Source organism: Marmota monax, unplaced genomic scaffold (assembly GCF_021218885.2).
Source record: "Marmota monax isolate L192 unplaced genomic scaffold, Marmota_monax_Labrador192_F-V1.1 WCK01_AAM20220418_F8-fsc00067, whole genome shotgun sequence".
Taxonomy (NCBI): Eukaryota; Metazoa; Chordata; class Mammalia; order Rodentia; family Sciuridae; genus Marmota; species Marmota monax.
Window position 1 is genome coordinate 7,968,899 of NW_026695065.1, and position 17,657 is coordinate 7,986,555.

General features: G+C 31.3%; 1 protein-coding gene across 11 annotated transcripts in view; it reads left to right on the forward strand.

Moving 5' to 3' along the window:
- The window catches only part of Diaph2 (diaphanous related formin 2), an 867,887-nt gene that overhangs the window by 245,158 nt on the left and 605,072 nt on the right, over nucleotides 1-17,657 (forward strand). For all 11 annotated transcript variants that reach the window (XM_046427818.2, XM_046427819.2, XM_046427820.2 and 8 more), the window contains 4 exons: nucleotides 5,362-5,472; nucleotides 9,091-9,209; nucleotides 11,096-11,212; nucleotides 13,695-13,813. In XM_046427818.2, the coding sequence (XP_046283774.1) occupies nucleotides 5,362-5,472; nucleotides 9,091-9,209; nucleotides 11,096-11,212; nucleotides 13,695-13,813 (466 nt within the window). The remainder of the gene's footprint in view (nucleotides 1-5,361; nucleotides 5,473-9,090; nucleotides 9,210-11,095; nucleotides 11,213-13,694; nucleotides 13,814-17,657) is intronic.

Below are 17,657 nucleotides of genomic sequence, written 5' to 3' on the forward strand. Positions count from 1 at the left end.
CCTTATAATGAGATAATTGACTAAAATTACAAATATAGAAACTGATTCCATTTGCTCTTTAAACATCAGAATCATGTATAATCAATGTACAAAATTCACGGCCTTCCTGGAAATTCGATATTTTGTTTCTGATGGGATCAGTATTAAGAACTGAAATATACACACCAATTTGTGTCTTTATACATGTACTTTGGATATTAATGATCATCACATTCAACCATCATTAATTACCCCATGCCCCCTCCCTTCCCCTCCCACCCCTCTGCCCTATCTAGAGTTCATCTATTCCTCCCATGCTCCCTTTCCCTATCCCACTATGAATCAGCCTACTTGTATCAAAGAAAACACTCGGCATTTGGTTTTGGGGATTGGTTAACTTCACTTAGCATTATCTTCTCTAACTCCATCCATTTACCTGCAAATGCCGTGATTTTATTCTCTCTTATTGCTGAGTAATATTCCATTATGTATATATCCACATTTTTTTATCCATTCATCTATTGAAGGATGTCTAGTTTGGTCCCACAATTTAGCTATTGTGAATTGTGCTGCTGTAAACATTGATGTGGCTGTGTTAGTATGTGTAGGCTCTATATTAACCTCACAGATTGTTTTTTTTTGCTGAGAAGAAACTTTTTAGTTTGAATCCATCCCATTTATTGATTCTTGATTTTGATTACATATTGGTGTGAATATACTATGTATATAACCAGAGATATGAAAAATCATGCTCTATATAAAGAATTGTAATGCATTCTGCTGCTATATAAAATAAAACAAAGAAAGGGGAAAATGTAATGTATCTTACAATGGAATATTATGCATCATCCTTAGTGAGTGAAGTACTGCTATATGTTACAACATGGTTAAACCATGAAAACATTATGCTAAGTGAAATTGTAATCACTTAGATTATGTTATTCCATTTATGTGCAGTATTCGGAGTAGGCAAATCTGTAGAGATAGAAGATAGATTAATGGTTGCCTAGAGGTGGGGGGTGGGATGAGCAGGGAAGAAAATGGAAAGTGACCTGTAGTGGGCACTTTGTTTATTTTAAGGTGATTAAATATTCTAAAATGAATTGTCATGATTTATGTACAACTCTATAAATATATTAAAAAGTGTTAAATTATATACTTTAAAAAATAAGAGAGAGCCATTTGGATGAACCTGTATTCTTCAGTTTTAATCAATCAATCTCTCTACCCGCCCCCCCCCCCCACACACACACATGCACCAAGTCTTTATAGCAGTAAGAACTCAGCCTTCCTTATCTGAAAGAGCATTAGGCTATGCCTTTATTTACTTCTTCCCAGCAAAAGGATATTGTTAACAGAAGGTATCCCTCCAGCTGCTCTTTAGTCTGCAGAGAAACTGAGGCATTTGCAACACTGAGTCAGTTAGAGGCCATCACCCATGTGATGCTGGAGAAGAGATTAGATTTCTTAGGATGAATCCTTTTCTTAGGGTCATACTTGCACATTACTATTAACATGGATTTTTTAATTGTGTACAGAAGGGAAAGAGTTAAAATTTAACAAGTCAGTGATGACCAGTAATTTACAGAATATAATTAAAATAATTATAGCCACAAAAAACCCCTGAAATACATATGACCATTTTGACATCTAAAGCTATTATAAAGAAAATAAGCAACAGAGGAAATCTGGGTAATGGACTCTATGATATTCAATTCAAGGGCATTTATTTTCTTTTTGCTATAAAGATAAATGTTATTGAGCAAGACTAGATTAGCATGTTATGATGTAGTAGAAATAATCCAAGGTTAAATGTCATAAAGCCTCAGTTCTAATCCCAACATTGGGGCTTATTAGCTATATGAACTAATTAACTAGTATCTCTAGGTTTTATTTCTTTACCTTTAAATGAATATACTAGCATAAAGTATTTTATGTTTCTCTGATTTTAAAATACCATGATTCTTTACTTTCTATCTCTGGAGTTAGATTTTTTTAAAAGCAGATTGATTTTACATTGTAAGAGGACAATACAGTTCACTCAGGCTTTTAAAGATTTTTATACTTGGAAGTTGAGCATACCAATTTTAGAAGATTCATTATTTGGGAATGAGTTTTGTATTTCTTTGGTGCTTAGGTTTTAGAGATTAGGCAAGAAGGTTTTTTTTTTTTTTTTTTTTTTTTTTCTTTAAAGTCTCCAGTGCTGGACTATTTGGTCAGACTTTCTTCAGTGTTCTATATCCATGCCATCCACTATAGTAGCTACTAGCCACGTGTAACTTTTAAGCACTTGAACTATGGCTAGTGAAAATGAAAAAATGAGTTTTTAATTTAATTATAATTACATTTCAGCTGTGATTAGGGAGTATAATATTAAACATTACGGTGTTATAGTATAAGTGTGTGTCTATACATGCACACGTGCATGTATTTGCATACATATGCATGCAGAGTAGGGAGTAGTATGACAGAAAGGAAGGAGAGTAAGAGACCTTTATATTGGATGAAGGAATCCTGTCCATGTTACTGCTCAGAATGTATGGATTTGGATTCCCCAATCCAGCAATCATTTTCTACTTTTGTGGATTTTTTATTCATATTTTATTATATATATGAATAACCTACTACTTTATGTGGTAGGCAACATGTTGTTAAAATAGTTCTGTTTTTCTAAGTTTGATATTCCTAGTATATCAAGCACAATGTACCCATTAAATTTATTATCTTACCTATCTTTAAAATCTTTTATTGGATCAATCTGTGAATGGAGTTTATGAGATGTCTGGATTATGTGCTGAAATTTTCTGTATTTGTAGTAAAGTGATATTATTTAAGAACATGAGTTTTCTCATTGCTCTCTGACCCCATGTAAGTTATTTATCTGCTTTTAGCCTTAGATTCCTCATCTGTGAAATAAAGATAATAGTAATATTTATCTCATATGTTTTTTAAGAGGATGAGATTAGATAGTGACTTATATGAAGCTCATACTACATTGTCTGGCATTTAATGATATTAAAACTAATGATGATGATGAAGAGTTGGGGTTTTGTACTCTGCTAGGAATTCAGAATTCACCCAATGGATATATTTCATATTCATAATTACATAATTGAATATTCTTTCCTATAAGTCAATTAGGTTTTTATTAAATTTTGAATTTGTAAATAGTGTTGTTATTCCAATTTTGAATTGATATTCTGTTTTCTGGAAAGGGCAGTAATTGTGACATAAAGGAATGAAGATAATTAGGTGACTTTTGTATTCCTCAAATTCATGCAGTATAAATATTTCTATAAAAGAGTTCTGTTCTAGCAGTGAAAATTGGAAAATGATGTGGTAATATTATGATTCATTGTGTTGTTTGTAATTAATTAGATGCCTATTAGAATTTGATGAACAATAAATGGTACATTGTCAAACTATTCCCTTTATTAAAGTACTGACTTGAAAGTGTCTCATAATTATTTTATACCATCGTCAATAAATTCATCATCCTTGTTCAACTATATATTAATATACTGTAGGTAAAATATTTAGTGGCATTGCAGTGTTATCTTATTAAATATAGTTATTTAGATGTTGGTATATTCATTAATTTTGACTTTTACTATTTTTACTGTTTCTTGGTTTAAATACTTTTATTTGTGCAAAGGTACAATTATAAGACTCATTAAGTTGTTTCTTATGGAAATGTTCTCTTTACTAGTTGGGTATTAATACAAGCCATTAAACTTGAATTTCTGGCAAAAACCATCATAGCAGATGGAAATTTTTCTCTCTATTAATTTTGGATTGGTCATGTACTTTGGCTTGTTTGGTCTTGTCATAGTTGTAATGTAACAAGAATCATTCAAGCAAATACAATGTTATAGTACTATACACAGGATGCAAACATATATCCTAGCCTATGAAAACAATATAAAGTCTTACACAATTTCTTATTTTAATTGTAAGGTTATATATTCCATTAATACATAAACTTCATAATAACTTGGTTGGTGTATCCTTGTAACATAATGCCAAGTCTATGAAAATATTTAGTTGTTTGAGTATGTTCTCCTGATATCTGAATATCTTAGAAACTGGACTACATTGTTCACTTATCATTTAGGTATAAGTAATGTTCTAAACATCCTTAGTTGTCTTCTTCAACTCCTTTAAAACATGCAGCTTTTGATTTTTTAATCTGGATGTGAGATAGAAGGGTTGATCTCCCCAAGAGCAGCTTTAGATATAAAATTAAAAGCAATGTACCTTTTTAATCTTCTCTATGTTAAAAAATTAACTCTATGTTAATAACAGGTCTAGAGAAGTCAAATGCATTTGAAATATATTTGTTAATGTGTATTTTCCATTATAACTACTTATTTATGTTTTTATTTATACATATTTAATATCTTTACTAAATTTGGCATTTTCCATGAATCCCCTAGAAGTCAGCTCTTTAAGTATTCTACTACCTATTACATATATTAAAAATAGTCAGTTTAAATGTGTACCTCTTCAATTAAACTATTAGCCAGTTGCCTTAGATTTTTATCAGCATTTTCTAAAAATGCTATTCAAGAATAATATATGCAACACCTGGAAATGAGCATTTTGCCAGTTCTCTTCTTGCTTGCAATTTCCAGATAAATTTCCTTTTGAAAGGAAATTTCAAAATCAGAAGGTTAGAAGAGCAAAATTCATTTTCTAATAGAAATATAATTAATGAAACATTTCTTTTGGAAACAAACATGTACACTTCATTATGCTGAACATGTTAGTATTGGTATCACAGTGCCTTCTAGTTGATCTTAACTCACTCACATTAATATTTTACACTAACCATGTTAATTCATTTAGTTACATATTTTAATACTCTATATATCCCAATAAGAGGACAGAAATAGTGTAAATCAGAGTAATTATTTTCCCAAGATGTTACTGTTCCCTGTTTGATAATAGGCTAATTTTATAACTATATTTGATTGATTTTAGAAAAGTATAACCATATAGAATTGAGGCCAAGTGCACTCTGAGGAAAGCTGGATATGAAAGATGCATTTCACGAACTTTTCAAGGGGCCCAATATGCACACTCTTTGAACTTTGGTTTTCTCAGAGGGAGTTTAATATTCTTTCATATTGTTCAGTAAAGCATAAAATACTTGATCATACACCACATTTTTGTTAGAATTATTTTGACATCAGAAACTTTATTGTTTCTTTGTTGTTCTTAATCTAAAGTCATAACCATCGTTATAAGTATTTGCATTTCTTGTTTTATAATATGTGTGTATTTTTGCCTTCAGTGAATGCATTTATCCAAATGCATTCAGTAAATATTTCCTTAATTTATTTGAACATATTTTTTAACAAATTTGCTTTCTTGTTTCAGGTGGCGTGCATGCAGTTTATAAATGCCCTTGTCACTTCTCCATATGACCTTGATTTCCGAATCCATTTAAGGAATGAATTCCTTCGTTCGGGACTAAAAACCATGTTACCAGTAAGTTTAGTGTGTATATTATGCTGATGAACTTTTAACAATTTTCTCTTTGGACAAAAGTATATTTTGAAATAACATACTTATGTGCCTTGCAGTTTTCTTTTGTGAAGCTTTACATGTTATGTAAGCTATTTTTCATTGCGGTAATGTCATTCTCAGTGTAGAAATCATGATTCCAAATTCAGCTAATGGTGTGCCCTGAAGTGATGTAGATTTTTTTTCTTCTTCAAGTCAAAAGGGAATTTCTTTTCTTTGAATTTTGAGAATATAGAAAACTAGTTTGTGTGTGCATACGCGTGTGTTTTTGTGTGTGTGCAGTCAATTTTCAATTAGAATTTTTTACTTTTTGATAACTTAGATTGCTCTCATTTGTATTCAAAATAAGTATGTATAGAGTTCTCATTAGTTTATTCTAGATGCATTGCTTAAGAATGGTGCTCTTGTAACAGTGCTTTAGGAACTTTTGTAAAGAAAAGTAGTTTTACTTCTTAATTGAATGTGAATTTTTGTTCTAATTAGTAGTGTTAAAATAGGTTTGGAATAATTTCATAGTCAGAATTGGAGACAAATGAACACACTTATTCTGTTAATACAAGTCCAATTACTGTGGCTCTATATTTTATTGTGTTAAGCATATTAACTGAAGAGTGACTTTCTTTAAGATTAAGGCATTGTAAAAGAGACAAGTGACATTTCACTATTCTTTTCACTTAAGCTATTGAGAACACACCTGAGAATTAAGAAGTAAAAGTCAAGGAGGAAAAAGAAAGGGCTGAGCAAAGAAAAATCTTAATAATTTATGTGTAGTACCTGGGTTACTAGACATGCCAAAATTCGGGAAATTTCTTGGTGAGGAGCCAGCATGCAATATGCATCTGTCACTTGTGGTTGGATACTCTTAAATGAAACCCATTATACCAAATTGTAAGATTGGGTGTATTTAAACCCATTTTAATAAAATATATTTTGAGTCTTCCTCATTTAATGCATTTCTATGTTAGTGTCATCTTGAGTGGCTCTTTAATTTTTGACTTAAAGTCCAGTCAATTGGACACAGTGAATCCAAGCAACGTTTTTTTGTGAACCATGTAGAGATTCACGTTCAGTGTGTAGTTCATGTAAGTGCATTCACCAGTTATAGGATATGTGACATGTCCTTATTTTTGTTTTATCATTAATCTCTCTTTCTGCAAAACCTGTGGCCTTAGATAGCTAGAAATGATCTTATACTCTTTTTATTTTTGGTTGCTTTTAAGTTGTCATCTTAATGGTTTTCATGGCTACTCTTACTTGTCTTGTTCTCTGTTTCTGGGAAAATAATGTGTTTGGATACTTGCAGTTTCCAGGGGATCCTTAGCATACTTTCCTCATTTACTAATATGCCATGTTTCTGCTGTACTTATTACTACACCTTTCAGTTCCCTCTCTCTAGAATGAAATGTTCATTTTCTTACTACTACTAATGAATTGCTAGTTAGGAATACTGTAATATTTGTTTTAATTTATTTTATTCCTCATCTTTTCAGAAGAGATATGGTAGGGTTGATCCTCAGCACCACATAAAAATTATATATAAAGATATTGTATATATAAACAAATATTTTTTTAAAAGGGCTGGGGGGTGTAGCTCTGTGGTAGAGTGCACTACTACTGCAAAAACAAAACAAAATTCCTAAAAAACCCTAAAAACAACAAAAATCTGAAGCATATTTTTAATATTTTCCAAATTAATGATAGTATAATTTCATATTTTTTTGATATTTCACATCTTATAATATAAAACCTTGGTGATACATTTCCATTTTCCTTTATGTGATATCTATCATATCATTTGTACTTCATAAACTTTTTTTATTTCATTAAATATTAAATATTTGGGGATATATCTTTCAAGATTTGACATTTGAAAAGATATTTTATAATTAAGAATAGATGTATATATATATGTATGCATATGCATTTATATTAATAGTTCTTGGCCATTATTAATAAAGAACATATATATTGCATTTATATGTGTCTATATTTTTTATATTATGCAATGATATTTAGACAGTCATTTTCACTGAAAATATTTCATTCATGCAGACTGGTTTCAATGTTTTGTAAAGTTTTGATACTAATTAAACGATGGTTTTATTTAAATTTTTCTATTTTTCACACATTTACCTGTGTTCAAGTTTTGTGATGAATGTCTAAGACAATATATTATGACATGAGAATAAAGAAAATTTCATATTATAAAATATGTGAAAGGTTGTTTCTGTAATAATCAGCATACTGGACATCTCCAACTTCTGCAATTTTTTGAATAGAGTTCAGAAATTAACTCATGATATTACCCACTAATGTTAGGTAATTTTGCATTGCAATAAATCCTCTATTCCCCTTCAAATTGGAAAACTGGTGTCAAAGCAGGGTATTATTAAGAAGGAAACTAAGTGGAGATACATTTATTCATTATGTATTTTATTTCAGATTATTTAAAAACATTAAACAATGTCTTCATATGCTCTATACATAAAGATGAATGTTGATAAACATAGGTAAATGTGAATGTATGTTGAATGTTAGAAAAAGAACATCTAAAAATTTCTTATACTGGATTTGCCTTCAGTTATAGCCATTACATCCTCATTTATAATTGTTCTACTGAATAAAATACAAACAAGAAATGCATCCCAATTTGTTTTATTTACCTAATTTGAAGTACACCATGCTTGCATTTCTTTTTAGAGTTCAAGCTCAACTCTGAATATCCTATTCCCACTTTCGGTAACACCCTTGAGCATCCACAGTTGTGATTATCGATTTGGGTTTTGAAAGCTGCAACTTAATGGACACATATTAAGAGATATTCCAGGTGATATATATTAAGCCCAACAATCTCTAGTGTGGCATGCTCCCAAAGTTTTTTTTTATACTATTCTTTTGAAAACTATCAGAGGTTTGTAATGCATGTGCTTAGGATGTATTACAAAAATCTTCAAAGCCCAAGTTGATATTTTGTGATTAGGCTAAGCAAAAATGAAAGGTGGGGGAGGAGGCTAAGAATTACAGTTTGATAAAAAATTCCTAACACCTTTTTGCTTTAAAAATCACAAAATATCATTTAATATAAATTTGTTTAGACAACTTTTTCACGCCATACTTGGGACTGTTGTGCTTGAATATATCCTTGCATTTGTCCTTTATTAATACAATTGGTCTATATTTGCTCATTTTTTTTGGCCAGAGGCTATGTGTGAATGTTTTAACTGCATGAATTCTTTTGTGATCTTTGATTAGTATGTTTAGTCAAAACCACAGCATTTATTTGAGTTGTTAGCAATTAGTATTTTAGTTGTTGTTGTTGTTGTAGAAGTAATCATTAATTTTTTAATGTGAATATCAAAATCGGGGCATGGAAGGAAAGTGCAGTGAATGCAGTGAGGATCTTTTATTTTTAAATAGAAAATATTTGTTACATTTACTTTCTTTCAGGAAACCAACTGCCTTGGTCCATTTTTGAAATTGCTTATGTGTGTATAAATGAATAATTGTGTTATTCCCCTTATTTTCAAAATTTGCTGTTGTCAAACTTTTATTCATCTGCTAAGTTTTATGTTTATATACTAGGATCTAAAAGAAAAAGAGAACGATGAGCTTGATATTCAGTTGAAAGTATTTGATGAGAACAAAGAGGACGACCTAACTGAATTATCCCATCGTCTCAATGATATTCGAGCAGAAATGGAATATCCTTTGACAACCCCAAAATAATTTTGTGCATATCATGTAAAAGGGATTTGTGGGTAATTTGGGGGACCATTATTAGAGTTCTTTTCTGCCAGCCCAGATTGTATCCGTGTATTTACAATGGAATCTTGTTCTGATGTTGTCCTGGAGATTTATGCTGAGGAGCTGTGAGACTCTCTTGATGGTGTGTACAGACTACATTGAAATCTAGATAGTGGCTCAATGTATTATAGGGATATTCTGCTCACTAGTCTTGAATAGACAAGTATAACTTACATATAAGAATGAGGAAAAGTCCACAGAGTTCCTTTGTGACTATAGGTAATATGGTTTTTCAATTTATTAAATGGTACTCCAGTGAGAGATATCAGTCCATTAAAATAAATGTCTTATTCTCTATCTGATGTCTGTTTTCTTTAGTAGTAATAAAAATGTTTAGATACAATAGTAATTGACTCCATCAAGGCTATGTCATAGAAGGATCTGGGTCAAATATAGCTAGATTATAATCTTCCCTTGGCATGGACATGTGAAATGATTTTTGACACAAGACATGGTTGTCATAGCACTGTTGGCCATTTGCTTCACATCCATTGAATTTCTTACTCATAGATTCTGGGAAGTTGGGAAATCTTCAGAACCATAGTGACCTTTGAGCTGGACTTTTTCCCAGTGATATGTTCTCTTCCCTGTAAAAAAAAAAAACTGTAGTTATATTCCCTTCCTTGACATTCCCAGAGTACTTTGTTTGTTCTGTCTTATTTATGTACACTTCTCTGCTCCTGTGAGATTGAGGGCAGAAATGTTATGTTTCATTTTTTCCTCCAGTGCACCTATCGAAGTCATATAAAGATAAGTGTGTATGTAATGAATAAAAAATTTATTATTATGAGGAATAAGTTCTAATCCAAGTTTTAGTGATATATGTCTGCACTAGCTTTTCTAATATTAAATGCTTTTTATATCAATTAATAAATATCTTGCTTTTTATAGATTTCCCTTATAACCAAATGTCACTGTATAGCTATTGTTGGATTCATTCTGTAGCCATTTAAGGGACCTTATGATACTTTAACACAAACCTCTTACATGGGTCTAAGAAGTAATCCATCATATACTTAATTCTACTTCAGAGAAAATGTTGACATTTCAAGTTATTTTTAGGGTGTTGGATTACATCTTGTCTTTTACCTTTATTTTCAATCGATTTTCTAGGTCTTCACTTTTGTTATGAAACTGAATTCATTTTTGAATTGTTTTCTCCTCCACTAAAAGCACCTGCACTTCTACTTTATTCCTAAGAAAAATATATTTTAACCTCCTTTGTCTTTACTCTCCCAACTTCTTTCAAACCGTGAACAACAAATGAATACAAATAATAATTTCATATTTAGTATTTTATCTAGGTAAAATAAAACTGCTTTTTTGATCTTTTAGTAGTTTAAAAGCATGCTCATTTGCCTTCTATCTTATATGGCATTGAAAATACAGTAGTAGTGGTTTGTACGGATAATGTAGGCCCACTTTGAAAACCACAGGGACATCAAGATAAAACCATTTTCATTGATGGTATTGCTGTTCTAATGGTACCAGCTATAATCTGTACTTCAAAATATAATGAATGAATTATTACTCAAGCTTTTGACAGCCAAGTGGTCTTGGAAATGCTCTTTAGGTCTGATTTTCTGGTTAAAAGACTAAAATTATTCCATAGAATCATTTTCTTTACATAAATGTTTAAATACTGGATCATGGTGTTGAAGGTTTAGAAACAGTAATAGAAGTAAAATGGTAAACGTAGTTTTTAAAAAATTAAGTTGCTTTTGTTATGAGTGAAAATTTCATCAAGAATCTTTGATATTTTTTCCTTTACTTACTTTTTTACTGATATGAATGAAGTATATCACCTTCTATATAATATGTTGAAAGATACTGCAGCTGAAAATTACTTATTATCCATTCTGCAACACTTTTTGCTCATCAGAAATGATTATTATATCAGGTAAGAGGCACTTCTAAGAGTAGCATATTTATAATTTGAAATGGATGTCAAAGGAATAGAACCTAGGCAATATATACATATGTACATAGATAGGATATAGGAACTTGACTAGGTTACATTTTTTGTGGGGGGCACCAGGGATTGAACTCAGGGATACTCAACCACTAAGCCGCATCCCCACATCCCCACATCCCCAGCCCTATTTTGTATTTTATTTAGAGACAGACTCTCATGGAATTGCTTAGTGCCTTCCTTTTGCTGAGGCTGGCTTTGAACTCGGGATCCTCCTGCCTCAACCTCCTAAGCCACTGGGATTACAGGCATGTGCCATTGCCACTGGCAGTAACATTTTTAAAAATGTATTTAAAATGAGCCAGAAGAGAGATGTACTTATAAAAATGGCGTATCCCAGGAATAGGACTGTTAGTAGCAATGAACCCAATCGAAACTACTGACTCTGATGAATTTCCTTTGCTAGATAATGGTAACACAGAGAGGTAAGACCAAAGATTCTAGGACATTTAAAAATCCTGAACATTTTAATAAGATTTTATGATTATTTCTCTTTTATAGCCTTTATAGAGTAATAAATATAATTTAACACCTTTAGAAAATATGTATGCAGGGGCTAGGGATAAAGCTCAGTTTGCAGAGTGGTTGCCTCACCTGCACAGAGTTCTGGGTTCAATCCCCAGCATCACACACACACCCACACCAAAAAAAAAAAAAAAGCAAATATTTCACTTTTATGTCCACTGATATAATTTTTCTAAATGAGTCTGATAATAACCCATGAAGTTAAAAGTTTTAGAATTTGGTAACAGGGAATGTGTATGCAAATCAAAGTTATAAAATGGTTTCTGAATGATGGAAATTATTTATTGTCTACTGACTTTGATCTTATATTTAGCTGTTAATTGTCTTCATATTTTAATTTGCATAAAATTTTGACCACCTACATTTTCTGATTTTCAAAAAATGCTTGATTAAGGGGAAAACGAAGGCGACCATGAAGTAAGGTTTGGTTGCAACAAAAATGATGGTTTTAAAGCAATATGGAGAACGTTATAGATCAGTACAGATCAATAATTTGATAGATATCACAGCATTACAGAAACATAGAAAAAATGTTAAAATATTAAATTATATGCTCTTTTTAAGCAGGAGAGATGCTACTGCGTTAACAATGATTTATTGTTTTCTATATTAAATTATGACAGTTAAAGAGATATTGTGCTCTGAGGTGACCAGTTACCTGGGGTAACCATTCATATAAAACTATTTATTTCTCAGTAAGTATAATAAATGACAAGTTGCCCACACATGGTTTCCTTTTCATACTGAGAATATCTCTTTGAGGTAGATGTGTAACAAATACTTTTATTCCACTTGAGATTATTAACCTGGTTTCCCAGAGAACAATTATATTTGCCTTATTTACTCAGAGTTGTCAACTAGACTCGGATCATGATCCAGTATTATTTACCATATATCAAATAATGACTTTGGGGGAAAAAGCTCCAGATATATAATGTATAGTAGTTCTTAATCTTATGACCAGCCTCATAACTAAGGACAGAGAAAAAACAAATAGAATCTGTTTGAGTTCATTTTCAAATTTTTTTAGTGGGTTGAGAAGCATTTATTTAGGAATGTTTATGTCATGATTTGTCTATAGTAATACTTATTACTGATTTTCTCTGCTGAGTTTATTAGCCTCTCCAAAATTCTAAATCTTCTTAAAATTTTAATGCAAAAATTGCCTTTTTTATTTTGTAGTATGAATGTCATCTTTTTTTAAGGCCAAAATTACCTTGATAGATTACAGAATCACCAGATGTTTTAAAACCTTTGACACTTTAAACAAATTGGGACTACAGCCATGCATATTAAGTGCACATGCTTTTATGAAATGGATCTTTTAAAATATGTTATACAAAAAAATCTTTGAAATAGTTTGAAACATCAGTGGCTCAGTACAGTTTTATAAACTGTTGCACATATCTTAAGGAAAAGTACTGTAGTAAATTTAAGATGTTGCTTGCCCCCTAATACCAAGAAACTCATCACTTATTGAAATTTAGAACTTGTGCATGCCTACAGTCATTTCTGTGTCCATGGATATAGAATAAAAGGGGTCATCTTTTTCATTAACTTTAGAAACAGTAGTTCAAGCCAACAGATAATGTTTTTAAGTATCTTTGAACACAAGCGTGAATCTCTGCAGACTAGAAGATTAAGTCACCAAGTATTTCCATTTGATTATATCACAATGGGTTTGGCACTATAACATCCAGAGCATCTTTCTTTAAGCTTTGGCATATTTTTTCCAAAGGTAGTGTACTGGTTAGAGGGCTTTCTTTCTTTTTTTTAAATAGCTCTAATAAAAGACAATTCTTTGGACACACTAATTCTTTTCTTAAGAAAATTTATTTGTACAAGTAGAAAATAATTATTCACATATACTTTCTCTCTTTTTCAGGCCACAGTATTATAAAATAATTGAGGAGTGTGTTTCTCAGATAGTGTTGCACTGCAGTGGCATGGACCCAGACTTTAAGTACAGGCAAAGATTAGACATTGATTTTACTCATCTGATAGGTATGGAATATAATCTTCACTGTCCTATGTGCTTTATATCTTCTATATAATGGTACTTTTTAAAAGTAGGTCTCTCATTGAATAACTTCTGTTACCATCTGGTATATCATTATGTCTGTAAGTATCTTATTGCTGTAATTATTAATTATGATGATCATGGAAGTTCTGCCTGTGTGATTAGATCTGTTAACCTATTTGTTAAGTACCAATAGTACTGAACTCAGTTTTAACTCATTGTCCCACAAAAAGGCATTTTATTATAGATGAATGCCTTGCTTTTTAGAAGCATGAAATATTTTAATTTAATATTTTAAATATTTTAATTCAATATTTTAAATATATTAATTCAATTTATACTGGTGTCTTTGAAATCATGTGTATAATGGGATATCCTTAGTATTGCTAAAGCTTAAGAGATAAAATACTCACTTATTTCTGCAACTTAAGACCTTTTTAGGCTATCAAATAACTCAGTTTGTATTTTCATAGACATTAGAGTTACCAAAAATTCTGAGGTCATTATGTACATGTCTTTGGATTGCTGAGGAAATAACCTTATATCATCCTAGACTGCTATTTATCAGTGCTTTGTAGAATAATCTCAGAAGGATCATGTGAAACTTCCCTCATGAAATATGCTATGATATATGACTTTACAGTTGAGCAGTTTTATTTATACCTAATTGAAATCACTATTGCTTAGGTTCAAGCACAAACTCACTTCTAAACAACAGCTGTTGAATGCCAAATATCTATTATTTTTCACTCCATAGCACAGGGCAGAGTTGTTGGAATGTTCAAACATGTATAACTTAATATTACCATGTATTCTTTTCTGTTTTGAAATGCAATCCACACTTATTGTAGGAATCTTGAGTCACAATTCACATTACAATTAGTCCCTTTTCAGTTCTGTACATTTCCTTTTGTCTGTTTATCTATGTGCTTGCCTTTCTGCCTGTTCGTCTGCCTGTCTATATGCTGATTTTTCATGGAACATTATATGATGATTTTTTTTTATGTTAACTTTCAAAATGTGACTTTTAATGTCTGTATAGTATTCCGTTGTATCAAGTATCATGATTATTTTAATGAGTTCTTACGTATTGTATATCTAGATGGTTTTCACCTGAATTATAAATGAATCTTCACCAGCATTCTTGTTTAAAAATGTTTGACTTTTTCTCGTTATTTTCTTAGGATTGATTGCTGTAAGCACAGGCTTGAATTTTCAAAGCCAAATGATTTTCAGAAAGCTTGTGTTATTTGCCTTTGTCCTAGCAATGAATGTGAATGCTGGCCTTAGTTCATATTTTTCACTGAGTTTGATAAACTTAGTTTATTTCACATTTTGTTGAGCAAGTCATAAGGGACTATTTCCAAATCCATGTGTTGGCTTATAATCCATTAGGGTCCCTAGTTGGCACACATAATCTATTGCTGATTTTGGATAGCTGTTTTACTGTTCAACAGATATTTGTTTTGTGTGCTGTGTGCCAGGTGCTTACAATTGTATAATGTTTATGAAAAGAATTGAGGATGACAAATGAAAGGATCAATTGAGAGAGGATAATCAGCATCATAAACCCATTATGACCTCATCCACATATCATCACTGTAATTGTGAACAGATCTTTAACTTCTTTAAGTTCCAGCTGCCTCAGTTCTAAAACAGGCAAATCAAATATTTAGGTAGCTCTTGGTTAAAGTCCTTTTTGAAAAGCTGATGAATCCCATGAACCTTTAATTAGAACACATATACACACACACAAATACACGCAAAATTATCAAGTGCTTCAAGAACTCCTGGGAATTCTAATAATTTCTTTTTTAAAATTACTTAGACTGAGGTTGCTAAGATTTCTTAATTCTGTAAGTCTAGTATCTTTCACAAATTGGATCAGATTGGATCCTTGTGTAAAAATCTCCTGTGTTAGTTTACCTCAGCATTTCTGTGACCAAAATACCTGACAAATATAACTTAGAGGAGAAAAAGTTTGTTTTGGCTTCTGGTTTTAGAGCGTTATTCCATGGTGTCTCATCTCATTTCTCTACACTCCAGTGTGAGGCAGTACATTATGAGGGAAGGGCCCAGAATAGGAAAGAAAGTTGTTCCTCTTTTGCCAGATCAAAAGGTGGTGGGGAGGCCAAGGAGTGCAGTGAAGGAGCCATTGGGAAGATGCATGTTTCCAGTGCAGGACCCCATTGACCCATCTCCTCCAGCTATGTCCCACCTGCCTCTGATTACCACCCAGTTAGTTCATCCAAACTAGGATGGCCTGATTAGGTTACATCTCTCATAATATATAATCATTTTACCTCTGAACAGTCTGAACATTCTTCTATTATTAACATTCTTCTATATATTCTTCTATATAACATTCTTCTATTATTAACATTCTTCTATATAACATTCTTCTATTATTACCTATTAAGGTAGAAGTATTAACATAGTTTGGAGTTGGGGAGCCTCATATCCAAACGATAACATCTCCAATGCCTTCCTATTCAAATTTAAAGTCAAAATCATTTCCAAGTATGGCTAACACAGCATGGGTGTGGCCTTCCCCTTTGACCTAAGAACCTAGTGCTTTTCTTCTTTGTTGCTTTGCTCCAAACACACATTTAAAAAAGAAAGAAAGAAAGAAAAACTGTATTGAGATAAATGTGACATAATAAAAAATACCTATATTCTAAGTATTCAATCTGACAAATATTGAGACATATATACTTAAAATCATCAGAAAATCAAGATAATAAACATCACTATTGCTCATTAATGTTTCTGCATACTTTTAATCCCTCCTTTTGCCTTCTACCTGTCCTTATTCTAAGAAAACCACTGATCTCTCTTTACTTTCTCTTACTAGTTTCATTTTCTAAAGTTTTAAAAATTTTGAAAATTTGTTCATCTTCTAATATTTTTATATAAATAGAAGCACATAGCATGTACTCTTTGATTCAATATAATTATTTTAAGATTTATCCTAATGTTGTATTGCATGTATCAATAGTTCATTCTTTTTTATCACTGAGTACTATTCCAGAATATGGATATATGAAAATTTATTTGTACATATATTTGTTGATGATCATTTAGTTTCCAGTTTTTATCTATTATAAATAAATCTGTTATGAACATTCATATAAAAGTCTGGGTACAGACATATTTTCATTTTTGGGGATGGGATTGAATACATAGATGTGGAATGGCTAGGTATTATAGACTTTTTATGTAATTATGAAAGATACAATTTTTCCCCAAAGAAATACGTCCATTACTTATAGCTTGAAGTACTTGATTGGACCTGAGAAGTTTTAAGTTTGTTTCCCTATGTTCATGGCACATTTTGTACCATATTAAAAGTTATTTTAAATTGTTCACTGGAAAGCATGAAGTAATGAATGTGACTCTTGTCTCCCCCCTTCAGCATTTTTTGAAGAATCATCTTGAGTCTTTATGATCTTAAATTTGAGATCTTTGCCACCTGTTCACCCAAAGTCAAATACAAATTTTTTAACAATTCTATAATTGTATAAGTTGAAACATAATTAAATATCTTTATAACAATGATAAGTTAGTCAGATATATTTATAGATGCTTGGTTTTGTGCTTTAGAATGCCATCATTCAATTCAGTTAGTTTGTCCAAGAAAAATGTCATGTTTGTTTGATATATGGTATAGGTTAGTTTCTCTTTAATAGCAACTGGCATAGAAATGATAGTGTGGGGTTCGTGTTGTAACTCAGTGGAAGGGTGCTTGCTTAGCATGTGTGAGGCATTGGGTTTGATTCTTAGCACCATGTATAAATAAATAAATAAAATAAAGATCCATCGACAACA